At 31.7% G+C, this 22,170-nt stretch overlaps 3 protein-coding genes and 1 pseudogene across 6 annotated transcripts; 1 reads left to right on the top strand and 3 right to left on the bottom strand.

Annotated features, from left to right (window-relative positions):
• Window positions 1-945: 945 nt before the first annotated feature.
• On the bottom strand, window positions 946-3,290 carry LOC149885960 (uncharacterized; annotated as a pseudogene). The gene is made up of 3 exons (XR_016454591.1): window positions 3,038-3,290; window positions 1,838-2,000; window positions 946-1,561 (listed from the first exon to the last, which is right to left on the bottom strand). The product of XR_016454591.1 is annotated as an uncharacterized LOC149885960 (transcript).
• Window positions 3,291-4,054: 764 nt separating this feature from the next.
• On the top strand, window positions 4,055-4,522 carry LOC149885959 (uncharacterized). The gene has a single exon (XM_090094299.1). The coding sequence runs from the start codon at window positions 4,055-4,057 to the stop codon at window positions 4,520-4,522; it is 468 nt and encodes a 155-aa protein (XP_089950425.1).
• Window positions 4,523-10,068: 5,546 nt separating this feature from the next.
• LOC145184161 (evolutionarily conserved signaling intermediate in Toll pathway, mitochondrial-like) lies at window positions 10,069-18,272 on the bottom strand. Of its 3 annotated transcripts, none has more exons than XM_090092782.1 (4): window positions 18,182-18,272; window positions 17,247-18,025; window positions 16,751-16,814; window positions 10,069-10,365 (listed from the first exon to the last, which is right to left on the bottom strand). In XM_090092782.1, the coding sequence occupies exons 2-4, from the start codon at window positions 18,006-18,008 to the stop codon at window positions 10,187-10,189; spliced, it is 1,005 nt and encodes a 334-aa protein (XP_089948908.1). In that variant the 5' UTR covers window positions 18,009-18,025; window positions 18,182-18,272; the 3' UTR covers window positions 10,069-10,186. The 3 variants fall into 3 exon arrangements, with proteins under 3 accessions (XP_089948908.1, XP_089948907.1, XP_089948909.1); XM_090092781.1 differs by having other exon boundaries at window positions 16,751-16,994; window positions 18,182-18,270; XM_090092783.1 differs by lacking the exon at window positions 10,069-10,365 and having other exon boundaries at window positions 16,751-16,983.
• Window positions 18,273-18,503: 231 nt separating this feature from the next.
• On the bottom strand, window positions 18,504-20,115 carry LOC145184237 (NADH-cytochrome b5 reductase 3-like). The gene has a single exon (XM_080059857.2). The coding sequence runs from the start codon at window positions 19,855-19,857 to the stop codon at window positions 18,958-18,960; it is 900 nt and encodes a 299-aa protein (XP_079915983.2). The 5' UTR covers window positions 19,858-20,115; the 3' UTR covers window positions 18,504-18,957.
• Between the last annotated feature and the right edge of the window lie 2,055 nt (window positions 20,116-22,170).

Raw genomic sequence — 22,170 nt, 5'->3', positions numbered from 1 at the left:
ATACGGTGGTTCATCTTCAGATCGATATATTGTCGAAACATCAGGTTACCTCGACACATTAAATGCAGGAGATGTTGTAATGGTGGATAAAGGATTCAATATCGGTGATCTTTTAATTGCAAGGAAATTTATATTAGTGATACCACCATTTCTTAAAAGCAAAGGGAAGTTTACCAGTAAGTTAACTTCTAAAACTGCCCTGATAGCCCGAGCAAGAATTCACGTAGAGCGTGCAATTGCTCGCGTAAAAGACTTTCGATTGCTGCAAACACCTTTACCTCTGAGTATGATTGATTTGCTAGACCATATCTTTATTACATAGCAGCTATTACTAATTTAGCACCTCCTTTAGCTGATTACAAGAATCATAACAATATTTAAATTACAAGACATTTTAAAACATTAAAATATTTCATGTCTAACTAATTAAAATATTTCATGTCTAACTAAAAAAAAAATAAATGTAGTTAAAAAGAATGTTTTCAGTTTACAGCCCTTATTTTGACCTTTAGCAATATTAAATGTTATGAAATAAAAAAATCAATTTCATCGTCAATTTTATTATTGTCACAAACTTTAAGTAAAGTTTCATTCAAAACAGACTCTACAGTATTGAAGATCACTTCATTTATCATAGGCAAGATAATAGTTTTGTAAAAATATTATCTTGCCTTATAAGATAAATATAGGGCAAGATAATACCAATAGTTAGGGAATCAGGTGATGCACTAACTATTGGTAAATCTTTATTTACAAATAAACCACACTCAGTCACTTTCATAAATCTATGATTTTTTAAATTTTCTTTTAAGTATGCTTTGAGTACATCTTTTTCATGACGTAATCCCCAGGAAGTAGCTTTCATTTTAAAAACTTTTGACTTACATAATACGCCAATGTTAATGGATGTTATTTTTTCTGGACATAAAATCTCTAGGTCATTATTTACTTTACGAACAACACTATAAACTTTTGATGCAGTGACTCTGCCTTTGCGGTGTTTATGCCAATCATTATTACATGACTGCTTTCTTGTTAAGTGTTCTTGTTCAGAAATTTCGTCAAAATTTGTAGCTAACTGCATTAATAAAACTTTATTTGTAATCTTACAATCTAAATAAGTTACAACTTCATAAGGTGTTTTAGGGAGATATCGATGCAAGGAAGTATTAACTTTGATTTCTTGAGCAACATTGGAAATATCAGGTACAGGAACATTTTTGCTTGCATAAGCATGACATATCCACAATTATAATTTGTTATTTGTGCCAAAGAATCTACATCTTCCTTTGTCATGGAAACTTCTCATTGATTTGTGGCTCGTGGATCAAAACTTAAACAAACTAAAAGTTTTTTTCTTGTAAACACTAAGGTAACTTTTAATAGAGGTTTTACTATTTCAATTTCACTTAGCTTAGATGGTCCATAGAGTTTTTGAACTTTTATTGATGGTTTGAGCCATTCAAGAGGTTTTGATGTACATGCTTTATTGTCACCAATCTTTACACTATGTTCAACATACCATAAAAGTGCACCAACATGTTTACAGCAACCAGAGATTCTAAAATTAAAATAGTATATTTTTTAAAAGTAAAAATTGCAGAAAAAAACAGAAAAAACAAATTTAATAATTAAAATATTAAAATCTTTCTATCAATATAAAAAGTTTGAAAATTTCAAAATATTTGCAGAAATAAGTCTTTCTTTAAACTAGGCTCTGTAACAAAGATTTTGAAATAATTTTTATTTATAAATAAAATAGTTAGTTATTCAGACTGACAAAACCAAAAAATTTAATTTAGTAAAAACATTTTGAAATAAATTTTAATAAACATACCCAGCTGCACAATCACAATCTGCAGATTTTATTGTGCCATGCTTTTTGTTAATCAATACCCAAACATTATAAACAGGTTTATTGCTTTTTTGTTCAGGTAAACAATAAGCTGCAATGTAGCAATACTTAGAATCTGAGTTGATATTGGGTAATTCCACATCAAATCACCCAGTCCATTGAACCATGTGTCTTCCTTTTGTGTTATATTTTGACACATTATTCCTTATTATAAAAAAATATTACATGCAAAATTTCAGCTAAAAATGTTGAGCGGTTGACAAGATACTGCAATTTTAATATTGACCTGGTTTCCCAAAATGACCCGGTTTTCATAACATTCTGAAAAAACATTTTTCTTAAAAAAACAAGAAATAAAAATGGCAAAAATATGAAAATAAACATATATAATGTTTTTTTGATGCTGAATTCAATAAAAGTACTTAAAATGCTCAAATATAAAAGGAACATGCTTAAAAGTTAATAAAACAACTAGTTTCTATAAACCAACTTTGGGGCCCAATATCTCAAAACACCCCTGTCAAATTTTTTTTTTTTTTTGCTGTTAATATTTTCAACTGCTTATAATCTTACTAGGCACAAAAAATCTAACTGGAAAAACAACTGAAACATATGGAACTTTAATTTCAAAGATCTATTACTTTTTCAAGAAATTCCCAAAAAATATTTGTAAATAAAATAAAAATAAGTTAATCATAATTTAAACAGTCACTTAAATATACAAGATTTTTAAAGGTATCGAAGATGTAAGTTATTTTGACTGTGTTTGTAATAGTTTACAATATTGTTCCCATTTTTCTTGTACTTCCTCTATTTCAGCATTTTCAAACACATAGTTTCTACCGGAACTAGAGCAAGCTTGTGGAACAGATAATTTTTTCAATATGTTGGTGTTGGGAATAAAACAGTAGTCGTCTCTTTCAGGCCAGTTAAAACAGATTGATGGACCATTTGGGTGAAGAAATTTAACTTTAGCATCAACTTCTTCTAGGTTGGATTTAGTTACAATGCTGATCCATTACTACACAGACTACAGCTACATAACAACCTAAAGCAACAGTATCAAGTTGAAATATATCTTGTTTCTTTTTAAGATTGTGGATCATTGAATAATTAATGTCCGTACTACACCTCTTTGCCCCAACCCTGTTATCTCCAAGATCATAAATTGATGAAAGCTACCAGTACCAGGTAGAGTTGTTACACCAGTGTACCTTTCTTTTTGCTCTTCATGTTGCAATTGTAAGTCCAATCCCTTTATGTAAATGAAGTTAACAACCTTGATTTTCTCAATACAAAATTCATACATAGCTTCTGATGTGAGAATTTGGTTTCTGTATGATCGTTTTAAACTTTTTTGTGCTGTTAACCTTTTTACAGTACCGCCAATCCCATTGCATGGTGACTTTTCATGGGAGTGGTAAAAAAGTTCCATTCAACTTTAAGGTCAAATTCATATTCTAAGGTCAAATTCACATAGATTGTAAAAGCTTTTACAATTTTTGTACTGTCCTGCGCAACCATCAGTGAATATATGTAATTTAGACAGATTGGAGAATTTTTTGATAAAGAAATAATTCAAACCTTTTCAGAATCCCTCTGTTGTATATTTTTTTACACTGATAGATATTGGTTATTTTCTTTATATATATATATATATATATATATATATATATATATATATATATATATATATATATATATATATATATATATATATATATATATATATATATATATATATATATATATATATATATATATATATACAGTGCTTCCAGAAAGTATTAGCGCACTCGTAATTTTTTTATCATGAACAACTTCAAATCAATATAAATTGTAAAGTAATTTAAATTTTGAACTAATTTTTTTTTTAAATGAAAGATAAAAGGAATGAAATTTAATTATAATGTCAAATATTGTCAACCTGCTTGTTTTTTTTTATGAGTTAATTAGAAGTTTAATGACTACTCGGAAAAATGTCTGAAATTAAGCGTGCAAAAGTATTAGCGCACTCATTTAAAATGTATTAGCACACTCGTTTAATTCCTTTGAGAAAAACTTTTTTGGTTAATTTTTGTTAAAAACTCTCTGCTGATTAATAATAGTCGATAAAAAATATAAGAGGAATAAATTGAAGTGGCGGAAAATCATTTGAAATACAGTTAGTTAAAACTTTAAAATTGCAAGAACAAAAATATGGGTTTAAGAAGCATATCAATTGAAACAAAGTGGCAAGTTATTGGCCTGAACAAAAGTGGTCTCAGCAATCGAGAAATTGGACGTCAACTTGAAATCAGTGAATGCAGCGTTAGAACAACGCTCAAAAATTATAATGAGTTTGGAACAATCAAAGACAAAAGTCGCTCTGGTCGTCCCAAAAAAATGTCAGAAAGGGACAAAAATAAAGCAGTTATGCTCGCTAGACGCAACCCAAACATAAGCATAGCCGAAATCGTCTCAGACCTGAATACAGCGTTGGGTGCACATCAAGTTAGCCGATCAATAATTAGCAAGCTTATGAAGAAAAAACACCTCAATTCATACCTTGCAACAAAGAAGCCAATATTAAGTATCAAAGACCGTCTCAAGCGTAGAAAATGGTGCAAAGAGAGAGCTGCATGGGCTGTAGAGCAATTGAGAAAAGTAATTTTCTCGGACGAGTAAAATTTTGAAATTATTAATCGCAAGAAAAGGGTTGTCGTGAGGAGATACAAAAACGAAAAATATAATCCTCGTTTTATCATGTCAAAAGTTCAAGGAGGAGGAGGTTCAATTGGCATTTGGGGCTGCATTGCTGGATCTAGCAATGGACTGGCGCATCTTTACACTGATCGCCTTAATCAACATCGATATAGAGAGATATTAGAAGATTATTTAAAGCCATCAATGGATGTTTTCAAGGCTGACTCCACCTGGCAATTTCAACAAGATAACGCTCCTTGCCACACAGCACGCTCAATAAAGCAATACATGGAAGAAAAACGGTTGAATCTAATGCCTTGACCCGCTCGCTCACCTGATTTAAATCCTATTGAAAATCTTTGGAGTTGGATGGACTGCAAATTACAAAAAAGCAAGCCCACTAACTTGGTGCAGCTCAAAACGCAAATCCAAGAGTTGTGGAACACCGTGCCACAAGAACTAATCAGAAAACTTATAGATTCTATGCCGCGTAGAGTCTTGGCATGCTTTAAAAACAAAGGTGGTCACATATAATATTAAACTTTCTTAGAATCTTTGAAAAACTGTAAGTGCGCTAATACTTTTGCACGCTTAATTTCAGACATTTTTCCGAGTAGTCATTAAACTTCTAATTAACTCATAAAAAAAACAAGAGGTTGACAATATTTGACATAATAATTAAATTTCATTGCTTTTACCTTTCATTAAAAAAAAAAATTAGTTCAAAATTTAAATTACTTTACAATTTATATTGATTTGAAGTTGTCCATAATAAAAAAATTACGAGTGTGCTAATACTTTCTGGAAGCGCTGTATATATATATATATATATATATATATATATATATATATATATATATATATATATATATATATATATATATATATATATATATATATATATATGAAATTGTTAATTTGTTAAAATTTAAATAAAATTTACCAATAAATATTGTTTTATAACTGAACTTTTTATAAACTAGTTATAGACTTTTACAAAATATAGTTGTCAAAATTTTAAAAACAAATGCACATCAATATCACACTTATTCAATTTTTATATAAAAACAAAACAGGATGTTTTTTTCAGTTGTTAAGATCAAATAACTAAGTTATCATATAATTAAGACTTCCTTAAATATAACAAAATTCTTTCTTTTTTTTTTTAAAGGAGTCTATAAACTAAATATAATATTTTACAGAATTCTATTTGCATGTTTTTTAAAATAATTTCTTCAAAAAGTAATAAATCATTGAAATTAAAGTTCCATAAGTTTATTTAGTCAATATTAAAATTGCAGTATCTTGTCAACCGCTCAACATTTTTACCTGAAATTTTATGTGTTAACTTTTCTTTTTAAGATGTAACAGCCAAAGAAATTTTTAAAAAATTTGAGGACCCATGGTTCAAAATTTTCTAAATTTTGGGTGATTTGATGCGGAATTACCCTATTGTAATACCGAATATTGGAAAGATGGTCTGATTTAAATAAACTTTTGCCACCTCTAAAAGCTTTTCTACCATTTCTTTTGTTTAAATATAACTGAACTTCTGCATAGGTTACATCTGGGAATAGCGAAGGACCAATAACCTTTTTGATAAAAAGTTCTGTAGGTCAGATATATTCCATTTTAAAAAGCCATCTTCAGTCATAGTGTCTGTTATTTGTTTGGAAGAACATTTGTTTGCTTTTAAACTAAAGCTAAATTTTCATTGCTAGCACACAAATTTTCATCAAATTTATTCTCTTCTAAATCATTTGAGAAATAAAGCAGAGACATTATTTGAAAAGAATTTACAGTCAAAAGCTTTTAATAAAAGTGTAAACAATCACTATCAGCCCTTAAGCAATACCAGAATGCAATGCAATAAGTTTACGGCAACCGGACTGGGAACAGATCTATTTGGCCAAGTTCTACTGCCAAAAAAACACATATCTTGCTCTTTTAACTGTCATAATGTTTGGATGTACCCGTTTGAAATAGTTCGACAGTCTAATGACTAGGAATGTCTGACTACAAGCATAGTATTTATTAGCACCGAATAATAGAAAACAACCAACCTCACTGAGTATTGGATTCACCTCAGTAAATACTTCTCTGTTAGTATCGGATAGTAGTCTTCTCAAAGAAGTGTCTGGAAAGCATACCTAGTGAATAAAATATAAATTTTGGTTTGTTTGAAGACAGAAAATGTTTTTTCAGTTTACTGAACACAGTAGGACGTATGATTGTTACTTACTTCAACAGTTGGCACTCACCATTCACATGACGATGGCGGGCTATCTGTTGGAAGGACAATGCGAATTTTCCACTGGTTTTCAATATTATGCTAAAAGCAAGTTGCAAGATCACACAGTCTCAAACTACAGGGTAAAATTATTAGGCGAACAGTTTGGTGTTGCACTGGTGTCATTGCTAATGATAATCTGTGACTAATCAGAAAAGACAACTTCATAGTTAACGTCACCAAAAGAACTGGTTAAGAGCTCAAAATCCAGGGGTGAGCACAATTTTTGATATAGCTTCAATTTTGGAAAAAATTGAGATTGGTACTTGCTGAATACAGTGCCAAGGACGGTATTTGATTTAGAAGCCCCAGCATTTGCACCATTACAGAGCTAGATTTCCCGACTCAGTCTGGTTGTCACAACCATGTTGGAGCCTAGAGATAGTACTCTTTTGCACTTTTGTTAGATATATATTTCAAACTCCCCAGTAATCACCATAGGAACTTAAGTTCTGAATCTCCTGCTCCTGCATTCTTATTCTCAAGTTTCCTATAATCCCTCGCCTAAGGTTGCTAATAAATCTAGTACTCATATCAGTGTTACATTGTACCTTGAGCATCATAGGACCTAGAACCAAAACACAGACCTTTTCTGGAGTTTGGAAGTGGGTTAAGAGTGTCAGACCAGATGGTGTAGCAATTTTGTTTGGGCTCTGATGACCTGACACTCACCCTTGAACTCATGTTGGGTTACAACTGATTGCGATGGGTTTAATTTAGTATTAAATGTTGAAGATAAGTTTGAAGCCATTTTATTAATGTGTATAAGATCACAAACTTAGTGTTCAGACTACCACTCACCTCTGCTATGGCCGAAGTTGGTGAAAATGTAGAGATGAATGGCCTCGAGGCCCAAATTGATAAAACAGTGAAAGATCAACAAATATTAAATAAGTTGCTGTGGAACACTCCTTAATAGCCATGCTAGCTGAACTGGAAGAGATTTGTCTTTCATAATCCGGCAGAAATGATTATGACTGAAGCTGATCGAAGAGCGTTTGATAATGCAGTGCAATATCATATTTTTGATAAGAAACTTGACATGCTCGGTGTAGAAATTATAAAGTCTGATATAACTGTCAAATCTTTGGAAAATACTGAGGTGCCGCGCATAATGAGTGTAGTCTTAAGTTAAATTGACAGCCGTGAACGCTTCAATGAGACAGATTTACCACCGAAGATAGCTTTATATAATTGGCGGACTCGATATCACATCATTGACGAAGACTATCAACATGAGCAGAAGATTTGAAACATATTCAGTGTAAAAAGTTTGGTGATTATCACGATATACCTAAAGACTGATGTTCTAACACTCGCTGATGTGTTTAAAAAATTCAAAGACAAATAAATGCATCATTAGTGTCTCAATCCTGAGCACTACCTCTCGTCACCTGCCATCGTCCTGGGATACGCTCTTGAAAAAAATTTAGTTCGAGCTATTGACAGATATTCACATACACCTGTTCATGGAAAAAGACCTGGTAAGATCTCAATGGCATCAAAAGAGTTTTCCAAGACCAACAACCCGTAGGGTTCGTACTGTGGGTATGAAAGCTCAAAGCCTAATAATTAGATCATATATCTTGACGCTGGGCTACAAATCAATTTTTACCAATAGGAGGGTTTTAGTGAGCTAGTGAATATCGTACTCAATACATTATTGTTTCCGGCACTGTGGATAGCTTTATCGAACGCTGGATATAGATGACACAAAAATCTATCGAGCAGTCAAGTTCAGAAAGGCCGTCTAAATGGCACCATATATTCAGCTGAATACTACGGGCACAGCCATCTCAAAGTTTTTAAGAGGAGCTATTCAAACTCATTAACAACTTAGTCTTCGATAAAACGATGGAGCACTTACGAAAGCGCATTAAGGTTGAATTAGTCCGCGATTGTGAAAAAGGTTGGATGCGCCGCCTTGTTGCAGACCCAGCTAATTTATCGCATAAGATATTTAATGGAGACCTTACATCAATGCACAGCGCCTAAAGTATACTCAAGCCAAATAGACATAGTATGTTGGCCAGGGTTAATCGACCTATCCAAACATATGATGTATGACTTTTGGTATAACAACCTTAAGGCTAGATATACCGAATAGGCTAGTTTGTTATACACCAACACCGACAGCTTGTAGTTCCAGGTTGAGACTGAAGATGCCTACAAAGACATGGAGGTAGACTCAGATCATTTTGATTTCTATGTATATTCAGTTAACTGCCCCTGTCACAGTATAGAAAACAAGGTTGTTGGTAAGTTCAAAGATGAGTGTTGTTTGTTAAGTTAGTTGATTTGCGGTCGAAGATGTTCTCCGTCATAACGCCCAGTTGTTTAAGATAAAGTAAAATCTTCGTCATGAGTTGTATAAGCAAATTCCTGATGAGCGCAAGAGGTTTAGACACAAATAGGTCGCAATTATGAGCCATAAGTATCAAACGAGGGTCTACAAATGTATTAAGATCAGCCTTAGCCCTCTGGACACCAAAACAAATATTGTTGACAATGTTCGCGAACAAATGAAGGGCTATGAATTGGATAGTATAATGCACGCTGGTTTCTCTGATCGATCATATTTTTAAAGTTGTTGAAACAACTTCCGAGCGATAGCTGATTTTGGAAGTAAAGGCTCCTTGAGTCCTATAACACGTTTATCCGCTTTAGCAGATGTAAAAGGCGCGATAAGAAAAGAGGGTTTTCTTGCAATTGCTTTGGCCCTTATTATCTCTGAAGACTTCTTTCTCGTCAAACAAATTTGCTTATTGTAAGTACATCAGGCAAAGATCGCACACATTCAGTACTGTGCGCATTAATGTCTGAATATTCGCTAAGCAAGTGTCCAGTTGAATCACTCTACTAAGCCTTAGTATCGATGAGTATCTACCACGAAGAACCTGCGTATTGTGCTTAGCTAGCTACTTACTAAAGGTCCCCATAAACTCGCGGACTAGGTCTGTAGGAGGTTGGGCCAAGTAATAGGTTCTCACCATGGTTTAGTGAATTTACAGGACCTGATTTGTTGAATTTTCCGTAAAAAATTAAAGGTCAGTTTTTCTACGGAGAATGTTTGAAATTTCGAGCTCTTGGTTATGTTTGGTTGTGCGATGGTAAAATGTTTATTGATTTGCGTTGAATGGCATTTTTATGCTTTGAAAGCAACATAGACACAGGTAGACTCTGGTATTGTTAAGTCCATGCGATGGGAGACCATTGCAAGTTAACAAAAAGAGAAAACTTTATGCTTTATGATTTTATTAAATTCACCAAGACAATGAAAAATTAACGATAATAAATAAAATACTCAAGTCCAAAGTAAAAATTTATTGCTATAAAATTGTTGTTATATTTTTTTATTATAAACTATTTGACGTTAAACTCAACATAGGCTCCTCGCACACCGATTGGAAATCGCTTATGTTGAAAACTACATTACACTGTTTCAATATAGAATTGCTGTCTTGAAGGTGCGAAATCCAGCGATGTAGTGTCTCTTGGAAGGGTTTGCTAGCAAAGCATATAGCAAGTATCACACCTAGGAAGTTTTAAAAGTTATTTTACTGAAAAACTAAAATTATAAAATGGTTTTTAACACACCTAACTAAACGTCAAATGTCAAATGTTACTTGAAGTAATCACTAAGAAGTAAAGAATAAAATCAAAAAGATGTCAAGCAAAGAAAAGATGCATCTTTCAACAAATATTTTCTTATTTAAACTCTTATTTAAAACGAAGTGAAGTTAAGGAATTCTATGGGGAGGGTTCTTTTTGACAGTTATATTCAATGTCTGATGCAAATGAAAGTACAAAGTCTGCTAATTTTATATGAATGGTATTCAGCGTTCTTAAATAGTTGCAACAGTTAAAGATATTTCTGACCATAATTTAAGAATATTAACAGAAAAACTCAGTTTTAGAATGTTAGAAAAACTCAATATGAAAAATGTCATATTGAGTAAAAATGTCATATTGAGTATAAATTTTTAGCATCATTTGATTTAAACAACACTTGTGACAATGTGTTTGGTCTGTCAGGCCATGCAGAAATAGGAGCCGAGGGTGTTAAGGGTTGAGAAATAAAGAATGCAGAAAAATAAAAATTTTCGGTAAAAAAAAAAAATATATTGTGGAAAATAACTTTAAAAAATCGAACATACAACATAAATGAATATAGCCGAGAATTCTCTACCAGAGAGAAATAGCGGAGAGGAGAATTCAGATATTGGTCTCACTTCCTGAAATACATCTTTTAGGTGGAGTTTTATAAACTTTAAAATATCTACTTGGGAATATTTAGCCTGAATTTATTGACTAGTTGAAGACTGAAAATATCCTTCAAAGAAGATACCATGATAGATAGGTTGAGATCAAAGTAATTTTAAAAAGATATTTAAAAACCGCAATCAACGTGATAGAGTAGTAATAGCCTACGTTAAGTCTCACTAAGACGTATAGTTGTACAAACCTACTTTGAACCTCTTATACACTTAGACCTCTTATACGCTTCTCGGCCTAATGGCTTAGATCAAGTGTAGTATCACTTGGATTGATTGCGAGCTGGCTAGGCCGGTGTACTTGTATTAAACTGATACTTTTCTTTTTTTTCCGCCCGTTCCTCAAAGGGGAGGCAAACTCAGGGTCGACGTGCTTCTGGGTCTTCCCTGGAGAGGTTCGGGCAAGTCCGCAAGGCATCGGCCGGAAGACTATAAATACAATTCTCTCTCTCTCTCTTATACACTTAGACTTAGATGCAAATATATCTCTAGGTGTACAAGAGACTTAAAATTAGTGATTCTTGCTTTGGTCAAGAATCGTTTAGTCACAGTGTAAGTTAGCATTTGCTGAATTAAAAAACCCCTTATCTACCTAACACCTCGTACAGGTTTTAGGGGAAAAAAAGTTCAGTAAGTTGGAAGTTTCACATTTTTCTGTATTATACTCAGCCTTTTTTCGAAAATCATTACTATGACATATGCAGTTTGGATAGGTTCTTCATTCTAAATACAATCTACATAAAAGTAGATTTAAACGTGAAGAAGAGCATACACAAAATGGAGAGCAACTGCTATCCTCTGTAATTAATTTAAATGGAAGAAGAGATTTAGCACTCACTTAAACATGCCACCCTACAGAGGTCCAGAGTTATATCATAAATGCAAATAATGACTTTTGTTTGATCTTAAAGACTGGTTTAAAACTGAAATACATGTTACAGGAAAACCAAATTCAAATTACCAGACTGTTGGATTTTTAAAAAATGTGGTTTAAGAACGAGATAGAGGATAGACAATGTTTGAATTTCAAAAGGCGGTGAAAATATGATTTTTAGAGATAAAAATCAATCTGAACGATTTTAGATATGTACACTGCTATACTTGTCATAGACTAACCAAACTTTCAGTATTATGAAATATAAAGATTTAAGATAAATAAACGACATAACACTAAAAACTTCAAAAAAAAATAGTTCACAGGGTGCTAAAAATTTTTTTCATTTTTAGAAAATTTGTTTGGAACACTTTGGAAAACTTTCACCCCTGTTTCGGCCACTTTGAGACATTTGAACAACTGATATGTATAGAAAAGCTCTGTAAAGTATTTAGCTGCATTCATTTACATTTGTACTTATAGGCTCCTTCCAAACCTGATGTATTAAACTAAAATAATTGTGCTATTTGATGTTGCACACTCTTTTACTGTAATAACCTTCATGATTGGTTTTTTGAATTTTTGTTCTTGTTTTGACTGGAATATTCAATAATAATGCTTTCCTCCTGTATCTCAGGAAAATTCAGAAAAAATAAATACTCATTTAATTAGTTGGCTTCAATATGAATAACAAGGACATATTTCATTTCTTAGCTAAAGGAAAAGATAAAATAAATATGTAAGCTTAACTAGTGAAGCAAAAGCTGAAGTTTTTATATGGATTTCTCAATATTCTCCTCAACACAACCAGATTTATTAAACTGAAAAATTCACAAGACTTTAAAAAAAACGGACTCAATAAGTAGGCAGAAAGACATTTATAACTCATTAAAAAATTGGCTTCAGATGGAAATTTTAACCCAAACATAAAGCAGGAGTAAAACTTTGCAGTATGGTGCACCATCCATTCGAAGATCTCTTAATGAGGGCAAAGAAGGAAAGATCTGCTGAGATTGCTAAAACTGTAGCAATTACCACAGAGAGCCTGTCCATGCTCCTATCCTATACCTCAAAAAAGAAGAATGACCAAAAGATGCCAAGATTCTAAAAAGTTTATTCATTGATCCTTCAGCATATTATGCACTAAAACCTTCTCACTAAAAGTAGCCCCAGCTTTGATGGTAGATTAAAGAATAAGGCTGATTATCAACCAGAAAGGTTGCAGATTATACCCTGCCTACAAATATTTGGTAAAGGCTAAGGTCAATTGCAATTTTAAACCTTAAACTACAATGCTTCTGTTAGTCTTAAGAGAATAATGGACTTCACAACAAACCAGATTTGGAAAGCAATTCATAAAGCAAAACTACCTGAAGCTATTGCAATCCTTCTTTTTATAAGCAAGGTTCGATTTGATGGTTATAATGGACAACCTGGTTTTAAACAGTCAGCTGGGGACAGAAAGATGAGATTGCTTGTTTCAGTTGAGGACCCCTTGTTTTTTTCATGCCTGTGGAACTTAAAGTACAAGAAACAGAAAAAGTTTTGACCTGGGAATCTACACTCTCCATCTCAGGATTCATAGTCTGGGATGTCTGACAACGGATGAAAAGGAAGAATTACTTGCAAATAGAAAAAAGGGAATTCTGGAAGAATCGAAGATGCAGTAGATAGATCTAAATGATCTTAATAACAATCTTAGCACTGTCATGTGTAAATAGGTATAAAACATGTGTTACATGTCCGAAATCATTCTTTTATGTCTGCTTGGTTCATTAACCTAAATGTTGTTAATTTTGCCATGGTAAGGGTACCATGTAGTAGCAGTAGCAGCAGCAGCAGCAGCAGCAGCAGCAGCAGCAGCAGCAGCAGCAGTAGCAGTAGTAGTCGTAGTAGTAGAAGTAGTAGTAGTAGTAGTAGTAGTAGTAGTAGTAGTAGTAGTAGTAGTAGTAGTAGTAGTAGTAGTATATTTATATAATAGGCCAGGGTGTACAAAGTATTTCATTGAAGATTCTAAAGTTGTAGCTTTAAAAATGACAGATGATTTTCGGCAAAAATGGGACATTTTGGACTACTGTGTGTCCAAGAAATAAAAAGAAGTTAACAAGTCCAGGACAATCACTATAATCCTGTCAAAATGGTTAATTAGCTAATTACACTGGTCAACAATGAATTTGCACCAGCTTTAATTTTAGGCTTACTAGATGCAGTTTTTCTCCAGCACATCTGAATCTTGAGATAATGTATGTGTGTTTTTTACACTAATATATAGTTTCAGTGTGAAATATACTAATGTTTCTTTATTTTCAGGGTAATTATTTCAATAAAATTAACTTATATAATGCCTAGAAATTGCAAAAATTCACCAGACGTCTTTTGCTACATGGACAATGGGCAATTTACATTGTCAGGGCAGCAAAAGAAAATCAGTCCAGAAATCTCAAAAATTTACAAGCTGTATTTCGGTTGTCCTTTGGGAGATCAAGATAAAATTTATTCACAGCATGTGGCTTGTTACAGTTGTTGCAGCTTATTACGAGATTGGATCAACAAACAAAGGTCTTCTTTTCGATTAGCTATACCAATGATTTGAAGGAAACCAAAAGCTCATTACGCTCATTCCGTACACTTGAATGAAACTATTGATTAGAAAACTCATCAGTGGAACATTTGTGGTGATTTAAAAGTGATTGGTATGCTAATGGGTATGCAAACAGGGTTTACCAAGTTCTGCTGCTTTCTTTGTTTAAGGGATAGTCATGCTTTGAACGAACATTATGTAAAACGTGATTTGATGTTAAGAACTGAATACGAATCCGCTGATTCAATTTTACCTAATGCTTTTTAGCTGAATAAAAGCATTAGGTAAAACTGAATCAGCAGGTTTTCAATATTTGGTTGAAAAATTTCCCAAAATTAGTGCAGCAAAACTCAAATAAGGCGTTTTTGTCAGACCCCAAATTTGAGAGGTTTTGAAAGACCATGGATTTGAAGAGTCACTTACTTCCGACAAAAAAGAAGCGTGGAAAGCATTTGTATGGGTTTGTAAGAACTTCTTGGGGAATCACAAATCATGTGAATATGAAAATTGTATTCAAAAACTACCCAATTCGTTCCAAGAAGTGGGCTGTCGTATGTCATTGAAAATGCATTTTCTGCATTCACATTTGGCATTTTTTCCTGAAAATTTGGGCGCTGTGAGTGATGAACAAGGTGAACGATTCCACCAAGATATTCAAGTGATGGAAAAGAGTTACCAAGGATTCTGGAATGAAAGCATGTTAGCTCCCTACTGTTGGATACTTTATCGTGATGAACTAGAAAAAGTCTATAAAAGGAAGTCGTATTCACAGAGATTTTAAGTGATTTATATGCTTTAGTCAACAGTCTTTAAACTATTAAATGTGTATAAATGTTTACAAATAAACCTAGTCACAGAGACTTTGACTTATTTGTATAGAAACATAAGTGATGCTTGAAATATTGAATGTTTATCAATGTTTATGTATTGGGATAAAGTACAGAATGTCTGAAAATTAAAATTCCAAATATCTCAAGAACTAGACGTGCTGGAAGAAAACTGAAAGCAGAATTAAAATTAGCGCAAAAAACTGGTTTAGAAAAAGCTATTTAGATTCATAGTGCATTCAAAAAGGATTTTTTTGTTGACCAGTGTTATATGGGCAAATATTTTTAAAAACATCATAAACAGATTTTTCTGCAATATCTCAAGAACTTTAAGTAATTTTTAGGTATGTATGTTTTATAATTTATGATGGAGCTATGCAAAAAGTAAATGGGAGGCATATATGAAAAACCTATTTTTTTTTAAATAAAAGTTTGATTTAGTTAACATATGATGATCATGTGTAAAAACTTGATTGATTTTTAAAAACTTAGCACATAGATCAGATTTTTAAAATAGTTTTAACAAGCCATATGCATTATTAATTAATAAAGGTTTCTTTCCAGATGTTTATAAAGTTCAATCATTACAATCCCACAAATCAATTATATATTTAAAATAAAACATAATAGTTAAGATGAAGATTAGATATAGGAATATCTTCAACAATAGCTAGAATTTCAGATCACTGTTTGGGTGAAATTCTGAATTTTCTTTCTCTTTATTACAATCAGAAATTAATATTTTAAAAAATGAAACTCACAATCCAAAAAAAATAACTGATATTTCATTTTAATCATTTATCTAATTAATAATCAAAAAATAAATGTAAATTGTTTTGTCATTTTTCTAAGATATAAATGCAAAGGACACTAAGTAAGCATCACTTAAATTTGTACTAATCAGTATGTTTAAGACAATTGGGCATTCATTTGTTTTTTGTTCATTCTATGTAAAGTACACATTCTATGCAAAGTACACATTTAGAACATTGTGAAATCCTTAAATATAAATATGAGTTGTACGTAAATATACAATCAAGGTGGAAATTGTTTTTGTTTAAATTGAGGACATCTGAACTAATAAAAAGTATTTGAAATATAAATATGAGTTATACGTAAATATATATTCGAGGTGGAAATGGTTTTTGTTTAAATTGAGAACATCTGAACTAATAAAAAGTATTTGAAATGAACTTTGTATCTGTTCACTATAGCAATTAGACATGTAACAATACTAGAAAAATTACAGTTGAACTGTTTATTTAATAGTAAAATTTAAAAGACATGATAAGATAAAAATAATGTATAATGATAATAATAAAAAAGAATACATAATAAGATAAAAAAGAAAGTAAAAGCATCACCTTCTCTTTCCTCATCAGGATCAATTTTAGTCCACTCAAATGTTTTCAAATCTCCTCTACCAGTCTTAAGAACAAAATAGTTTTCTTTTTTATGATTAATCCAAATGAACATTGGGCCTTCTACATACAATGTTTTATCAGAGGAACATAATTTAACATATTGACGTTGCTTGGATGTCTGAGAACTAATGATAAAGCGTTCATAATCTATGGCATCATTTTCATCTGTAAAGCTAGAGGAGAGCTATTTTTAAAAAAATTTTTTTTTTAGTAATTATATATTCCGAATATCATTTTATGATATTTGGAACATATAATTATTTAAAAAAGGTTACTAAATACTTCCAAAATTTTAATTGGTTTAATTTAATAAATCTAACCATTGATAACCTTAAGTTAAAGAGTGCCACAATTTTAAACCTGGAGGTTTCTTTGATCTAGTATAAGATATTTTAAATTTTTGTTAGAAATAGAAAAACATGAAAAAAATTTAAACCTCAATAATTTGAGTTCCTTTATTATGTCCTAGAATTCTATCAACTGCAGCTTTTATTACTTCTACTCTATCTTTATACACATGTTGAGGCAATCTGTAAGGATTAATATCCTTCATTTCATTAAACCAAAAATGCATGCGATATATCTTTTCCAAGGGAAAACTGGATGGTCCGAAGATCTCTTTAACAAGATCATGCAATTCTAAATTGGGAATAACTCCATGCTCTTCCATTTTTGATAAAATATCAAGAGCCAAATGCATCTGTGGATGAGGTTTGGGCCATATAACATCAAATAAAGATTTGTTAGCAAACCTGTCTCTAGGAAATGCATCAAATAATTTTTGATACACTTCTATTTCTTTTCCTAGACCATAAGGCTCTATAAACTTTAAAGCAGTGGCTATGAAATCTATGTGCCCATTGCGTACTTTATTTTTGTTAATCCATTGGTCAACTGCTTTAATAAAACCATCTTTATCTGGTTGATTTTCAAGATATTGTCTCAAAAAAGCAGAGTTGTGACTACCAGAGTTTAAATGTTTAACAGTAATTCCTCTTGTTGATTTTAGGTCGACCTCTGGCAATTGCTTGGATTTATTTTTATTAGTATGATTTACTTCTCTCAACAAATCATTCAAGTTAATCTTTTCAATTTTATTTTTTTCTTTGCCTTTCACACATGAAATTTTGAAAGTTCTCAATTGTTGTCTCAATGTCGAATACTTTATTGTTCTGAAAAATGACTGATAGTTCGCCATTATTTAATTATGTAAAACTAAAAAGTATTAGTATAAGAATTATAAATTTAAAAAGAACACAAGTTTAAAAAACATTATTATAAATCTATACTTGTGTTAATATCTTTATAGCATTATTTGTATAAATTTTAAACAATTATATCAATGTTAGTAGGAAGCCATTTAAAACTTACATTTGTTCATTTTTCTTTGTTTTCCCATAACCCCCTCTCCCAATGTCATTACAAACATTTTGATTAGTAAAGGCTGGAATTAAAATTTTTGGAGAAAGATTTGTAATAATATATCAAGCAAGTTGCCTTATCTATTTAATGCTTATTAGGTTACCTTTCTCCCTTTGAGCAGCCGTAATTTTTGAATGGCTTCTAATAATATTTGTAAACCTTAAGATGTTTCAAGTGTTTTAGGTGCTTAAAAAAGTGCAAGTAAATTAATACTCAACTAGTGCTATCCTTAAATTATGTTACTTTCTCTTTTATTATTACAAATGAGAGATTTTAATTTAGTAAACAAATACTAAACATATATAATTTGTTTAAACTTTTACAGAATGATAATGCTGAGAACCATATTTTAAACAGCAATTTAAAAAATATTATAGATGAAACATTAAGAATAGTAATATTCAATACAAATACTCATAATACTAAAAAACAAAAACTGATTTTCCAAAAAAAACCATACAAGAAAAACATTATTAAATCAGAAGAGGAACTATATAATTACACATGCATGTATAATTTCATACATTTTTACAATTAAACATACTCTTTACAAACATATAACCTATTGTATATTTCATATAGAATTGATAAAAGTTACAATAAAGCAAGGAATAGAATTCATTTTTTAAAACAAGCTACATCTAAAAAGATAAAAGATCCAGCTAATAAAGGCAATACTTTGACAACATATACTTTTAGCTAAATAGCAGATGACTAAAATCCAATTAGAATGAAAAATATTGACTTTCATTGTAACCAAGCTTCACCAAATTTGGTATACATGCATAATTAATCATGGGTGGTGGTCCACACATTAAAACTACTGATTCTTCAGAGTATTTTGGCAAATGCTCACTTATCATTTGTTCACTGATAAAACCAGTACTATAATTCCATCCATTACCTGGACGATCCACAGTATACCAAAGTGAGAACTGATTTTTGTGACTTTCTACAACTTGCTCTAGTTCCTTACGTAAGAGAATATCTTCTTCAGTTTGGTTAGCAAACAAAAGATATATCTTTGTATTATCTTTAGGATTCTTAAGAATGGCTCTTATTATTTGTAGCATTGGAGTAATACCTGTACCACCTGCAATTAAACCAAGATTTTTACATTTCATTAGACGAATTGGTTTTTTTGGTTCTTCAATTTTAAAGGTGCCCAATCCTACATATGAGAGATACCCTGATGGTCCTCGTACATCAATAGCTTCACCAATTTTCATACTTTCAAGATATTGGGTCATTTTACCTCCTTCTGGAAACTTTGGATGAGTATTTTTGAAGTAAACCTTAATTACAAGATCAAAATACCCTATTTCATCATCAGAAGTAACAGGGGTGTATGGGCGAACAACAAGTTTGTCATCTATTCTTGCAGATAAATACATATGTTTACCAATAGGAAGACCTAAAACATGCTCTGGAGATTGCAGGGCAAAACGAAATCGTCTCGTGTCATGATTTATAACTTCTTTTTCAATTAGCTTAAATGGCTGTTTTCTTTCTGGATCAAGAGCGATTAATGTTCTTTTACTTTTATTTCTCCATACAAAATAAAAAATAGCAGCCGTAATTCCAACAATAGACAAAGATAGCAAGAGTTGTTTGTTTTGTTCCATATTTGGTATTAAATGAAGTATTTTCTAAGCTAAACTAATACCAGAATTAGGTCAGCAGTGTCATCCGTATATTCACTCTTTTAAGCCAAGAAGATACAAGAATTGTACGAAAACAAAGAGCCTTGCTATTTTCCGCGACAATAACTACGGCTACTCCCGTTTCATTATTTCAAGGGGATTTTTTGCGTTGAACTAAATGAAAACTTTTTCTTCGAGAAAGAAAAGAATTTCATTGAGCACATTTGGCTAGACCTAATAGTTTTCAAATATTGTATAAAATGTGTGTAAGTATGTGTGCGTGTACATGCATGTGCGCGCGTGTGTGTGAATGTGTGTGTGTGTTTGTGTAAAATCAGGACTGACCGCGGCCGATCTCAGACTCACGAATATGGGTTCATTGATATTAGTAGTTTTTTCGCTATACCTTTGTCAATAAATGTTCGTTTAGTGTTGCCGTAACCAAATTAACAAATGATAACAATCTTCTTACTATTGCTTGTCTATTTGCGGCTTTATTAAAGGTGTTATTTTTTACTACATGTTATATGTCTAAAATTCAGTTCATCGTAGTTATACTGTTCATTACAACTTTTCCTTGCGTCTCAAACAAACAAGTTCTTGTTCTCTGTTACTGTGATGAATGATGTGAGCCTTAAGACGAACATTTACAACTGTAGTGTTGGCCATGATGTTGTTGGTCATAGGTACATTAATATTTGATAGGGGCTCAGTTTGCTGATGCACAGCACTGTGAACAAACTAAACCATTAACAACTTTAGCACTGACAATAGCTGTCAAAATGTGAGAAACGTATATACAAGTCACAAGGAGCAGTTAGATTGGATCCAGCATTAAGCATTGCCTTAATCCATATGTCACGTTCATTTTCTTCCGTGAGAAAACGAACTACTCGAGAATAGAATTGGCCTCGATAGTTTACCCGACAACCACAGATTGCATATCTTTTTGGTATCCTACCAGAATCTCTTATAGTCTTTTTAACATGAAATTTTTACACAAAGTTGACTCTCGAGTGGCATCAGAGATAAATTAACGTCAAAAACCTCAACCGAATTGAAAAACTTTAGAACTTTTTACATTAAGTAAAAAATGACGTCATAGCATAGACCTGTTATTTAAAGAGTCACATCAATTTACGTGAATATTTAAAATAAGTAACAGTGAAGGCAGCTGTAAAGCTGCAAAAATGTTTGTGCTTAATACATATGATGCATATAGTGAAATTGTACATACATATCCCAACAAATAATTGCTACTAGACAAAAATAGAAATAAAACATATAATAACTCTACAAGAAATAGAAATTCCAACATTTATTAATTTGTTCATAAGAACTGACATTCGAAATTTGGTGATAAACGAACCGTTTTTTACAAAGTTATAGTGACAATACTTAAAACTCCAATAAACCCAAGTTTGCGGACCCAAGCATGACAGCCATCTGTCCATATTTTAAGGGATCTATGGTATATATATATATATATACATATGTATATATATATATTAATATAAATACATTTATAATTACCGTGCGTAATAAGTCAGTATTTTGTTTTTGAATCCCAACCATTTGAGATTCAGGGTATACATCATAGGTTATACCCAGGCCTATGGCCTTTGATGAAGTTAAAATGGATTAATTATCAAATTGTATTATAAATTTTTAATCAAAAAACAAAATGTTACAGTCACTTGCTGTCTAAAATTAGATTACCATCAGCAAAAACAAAAACGAGTTGTTTTTTTTTTTGAACATTTTTTTCTATTTACAAATAGAATTTACGAAAGAAAATTTTCTGTTTATAAAAGAATGAAAAAAATGTTCGTTCGACAAGTTTATAACTGAAGAACAGTTTTGGAGCTGCTGATTTAACAACTGAAGAACAGTTTTGGAGCTGCTGATTTAACAACTGAAGAGCAGTCTTGGAGCTGCTGATTTAACAACTGAAGAACAGTTTTGGAGCTGCTGATTTAAAGACTTTACTTTAAGATATAAAAGTGGTAATAAATCGAAATCGAAAAAACGCCTTTTCTTAGTTAGACGCCTTTCTAAGTTTTCTTAGGGGGATTGGGAAGTGTAAACGGTCGAATTCTTATCAAGAAAACTTCACTTCAATATTTAGTTTCAGATAAATGGAAACAATTTTAAAATAACGATTTTATTATCGGAGTTGTGTAATGCAGTTGTGTAATGCAGTTGTGTAATGCAGTTGTGTAATGCAGTTGTGTAATGCAGTTGTGTAATGCAGTTGTGTAATGCAGGTGTGTAATGCAGGTGTTAGACAAAAAT

The sequence above is a fragment of the Hydra viridissima genome, unplaced genomic scaffold, assembly GCF_058129835.1.
Source record: "Hydra viridissima isolate aposymbiotic clone 2 unplaced genomic scaffold, HvirCarnegie_v1 scaffold_7, whole genome shotgun sequence".
Classification (NCBI taxonomy): domain Eukaryota; kingdom Metazoa; phylum Cnidaria; class Hydrozoa; order Anthoathecata; family Hydridae; genus Hydra; species Hydra viridissima.
Note: the sequence above shows the minus strand (reverse complement) of the source record. Positions and strands in the feature narration are given on the sequence as shown.

Bases quoted from the DNA above. Each gene is read 5' to 3' on its own strand.
- LOC145184161 (XM_090092781.1), bottom strand. From the start codon at position 18,008: ATGGCGAACTATCAGTCATTTTTCAGAACAATAAAGTATTCGACATTG. The intron at 16,995-17,246 runs GTTTAAATTTTT...TTTTAAAAATAG, and splicing joins AAGGAACTCAAATTATTGAG to CTCTCCTCTAGCTTTACAGA. The intron at 10,366-16,750 runs GTGATGCTTTTA...AAAACTTCCTAG, and splicing joins TCCTGATGAGGAAAGAGAAG to GTGTGATACTTGCTATATGC.
- LOC145184237 (XM_080059857.2), bottom strand. From the start codon at position 19,857: ATGGAACAAAACAAACAACTCTTGCTATCTTTGTCTATTGTTGGAATT.
- LOC149885959 (XM_090094299.1), top strand. From the start codon at position 4,055: ATGGGTTTAAGAAGCATATCAATTGAAACAAAGTGGCAAGTTATTGGC.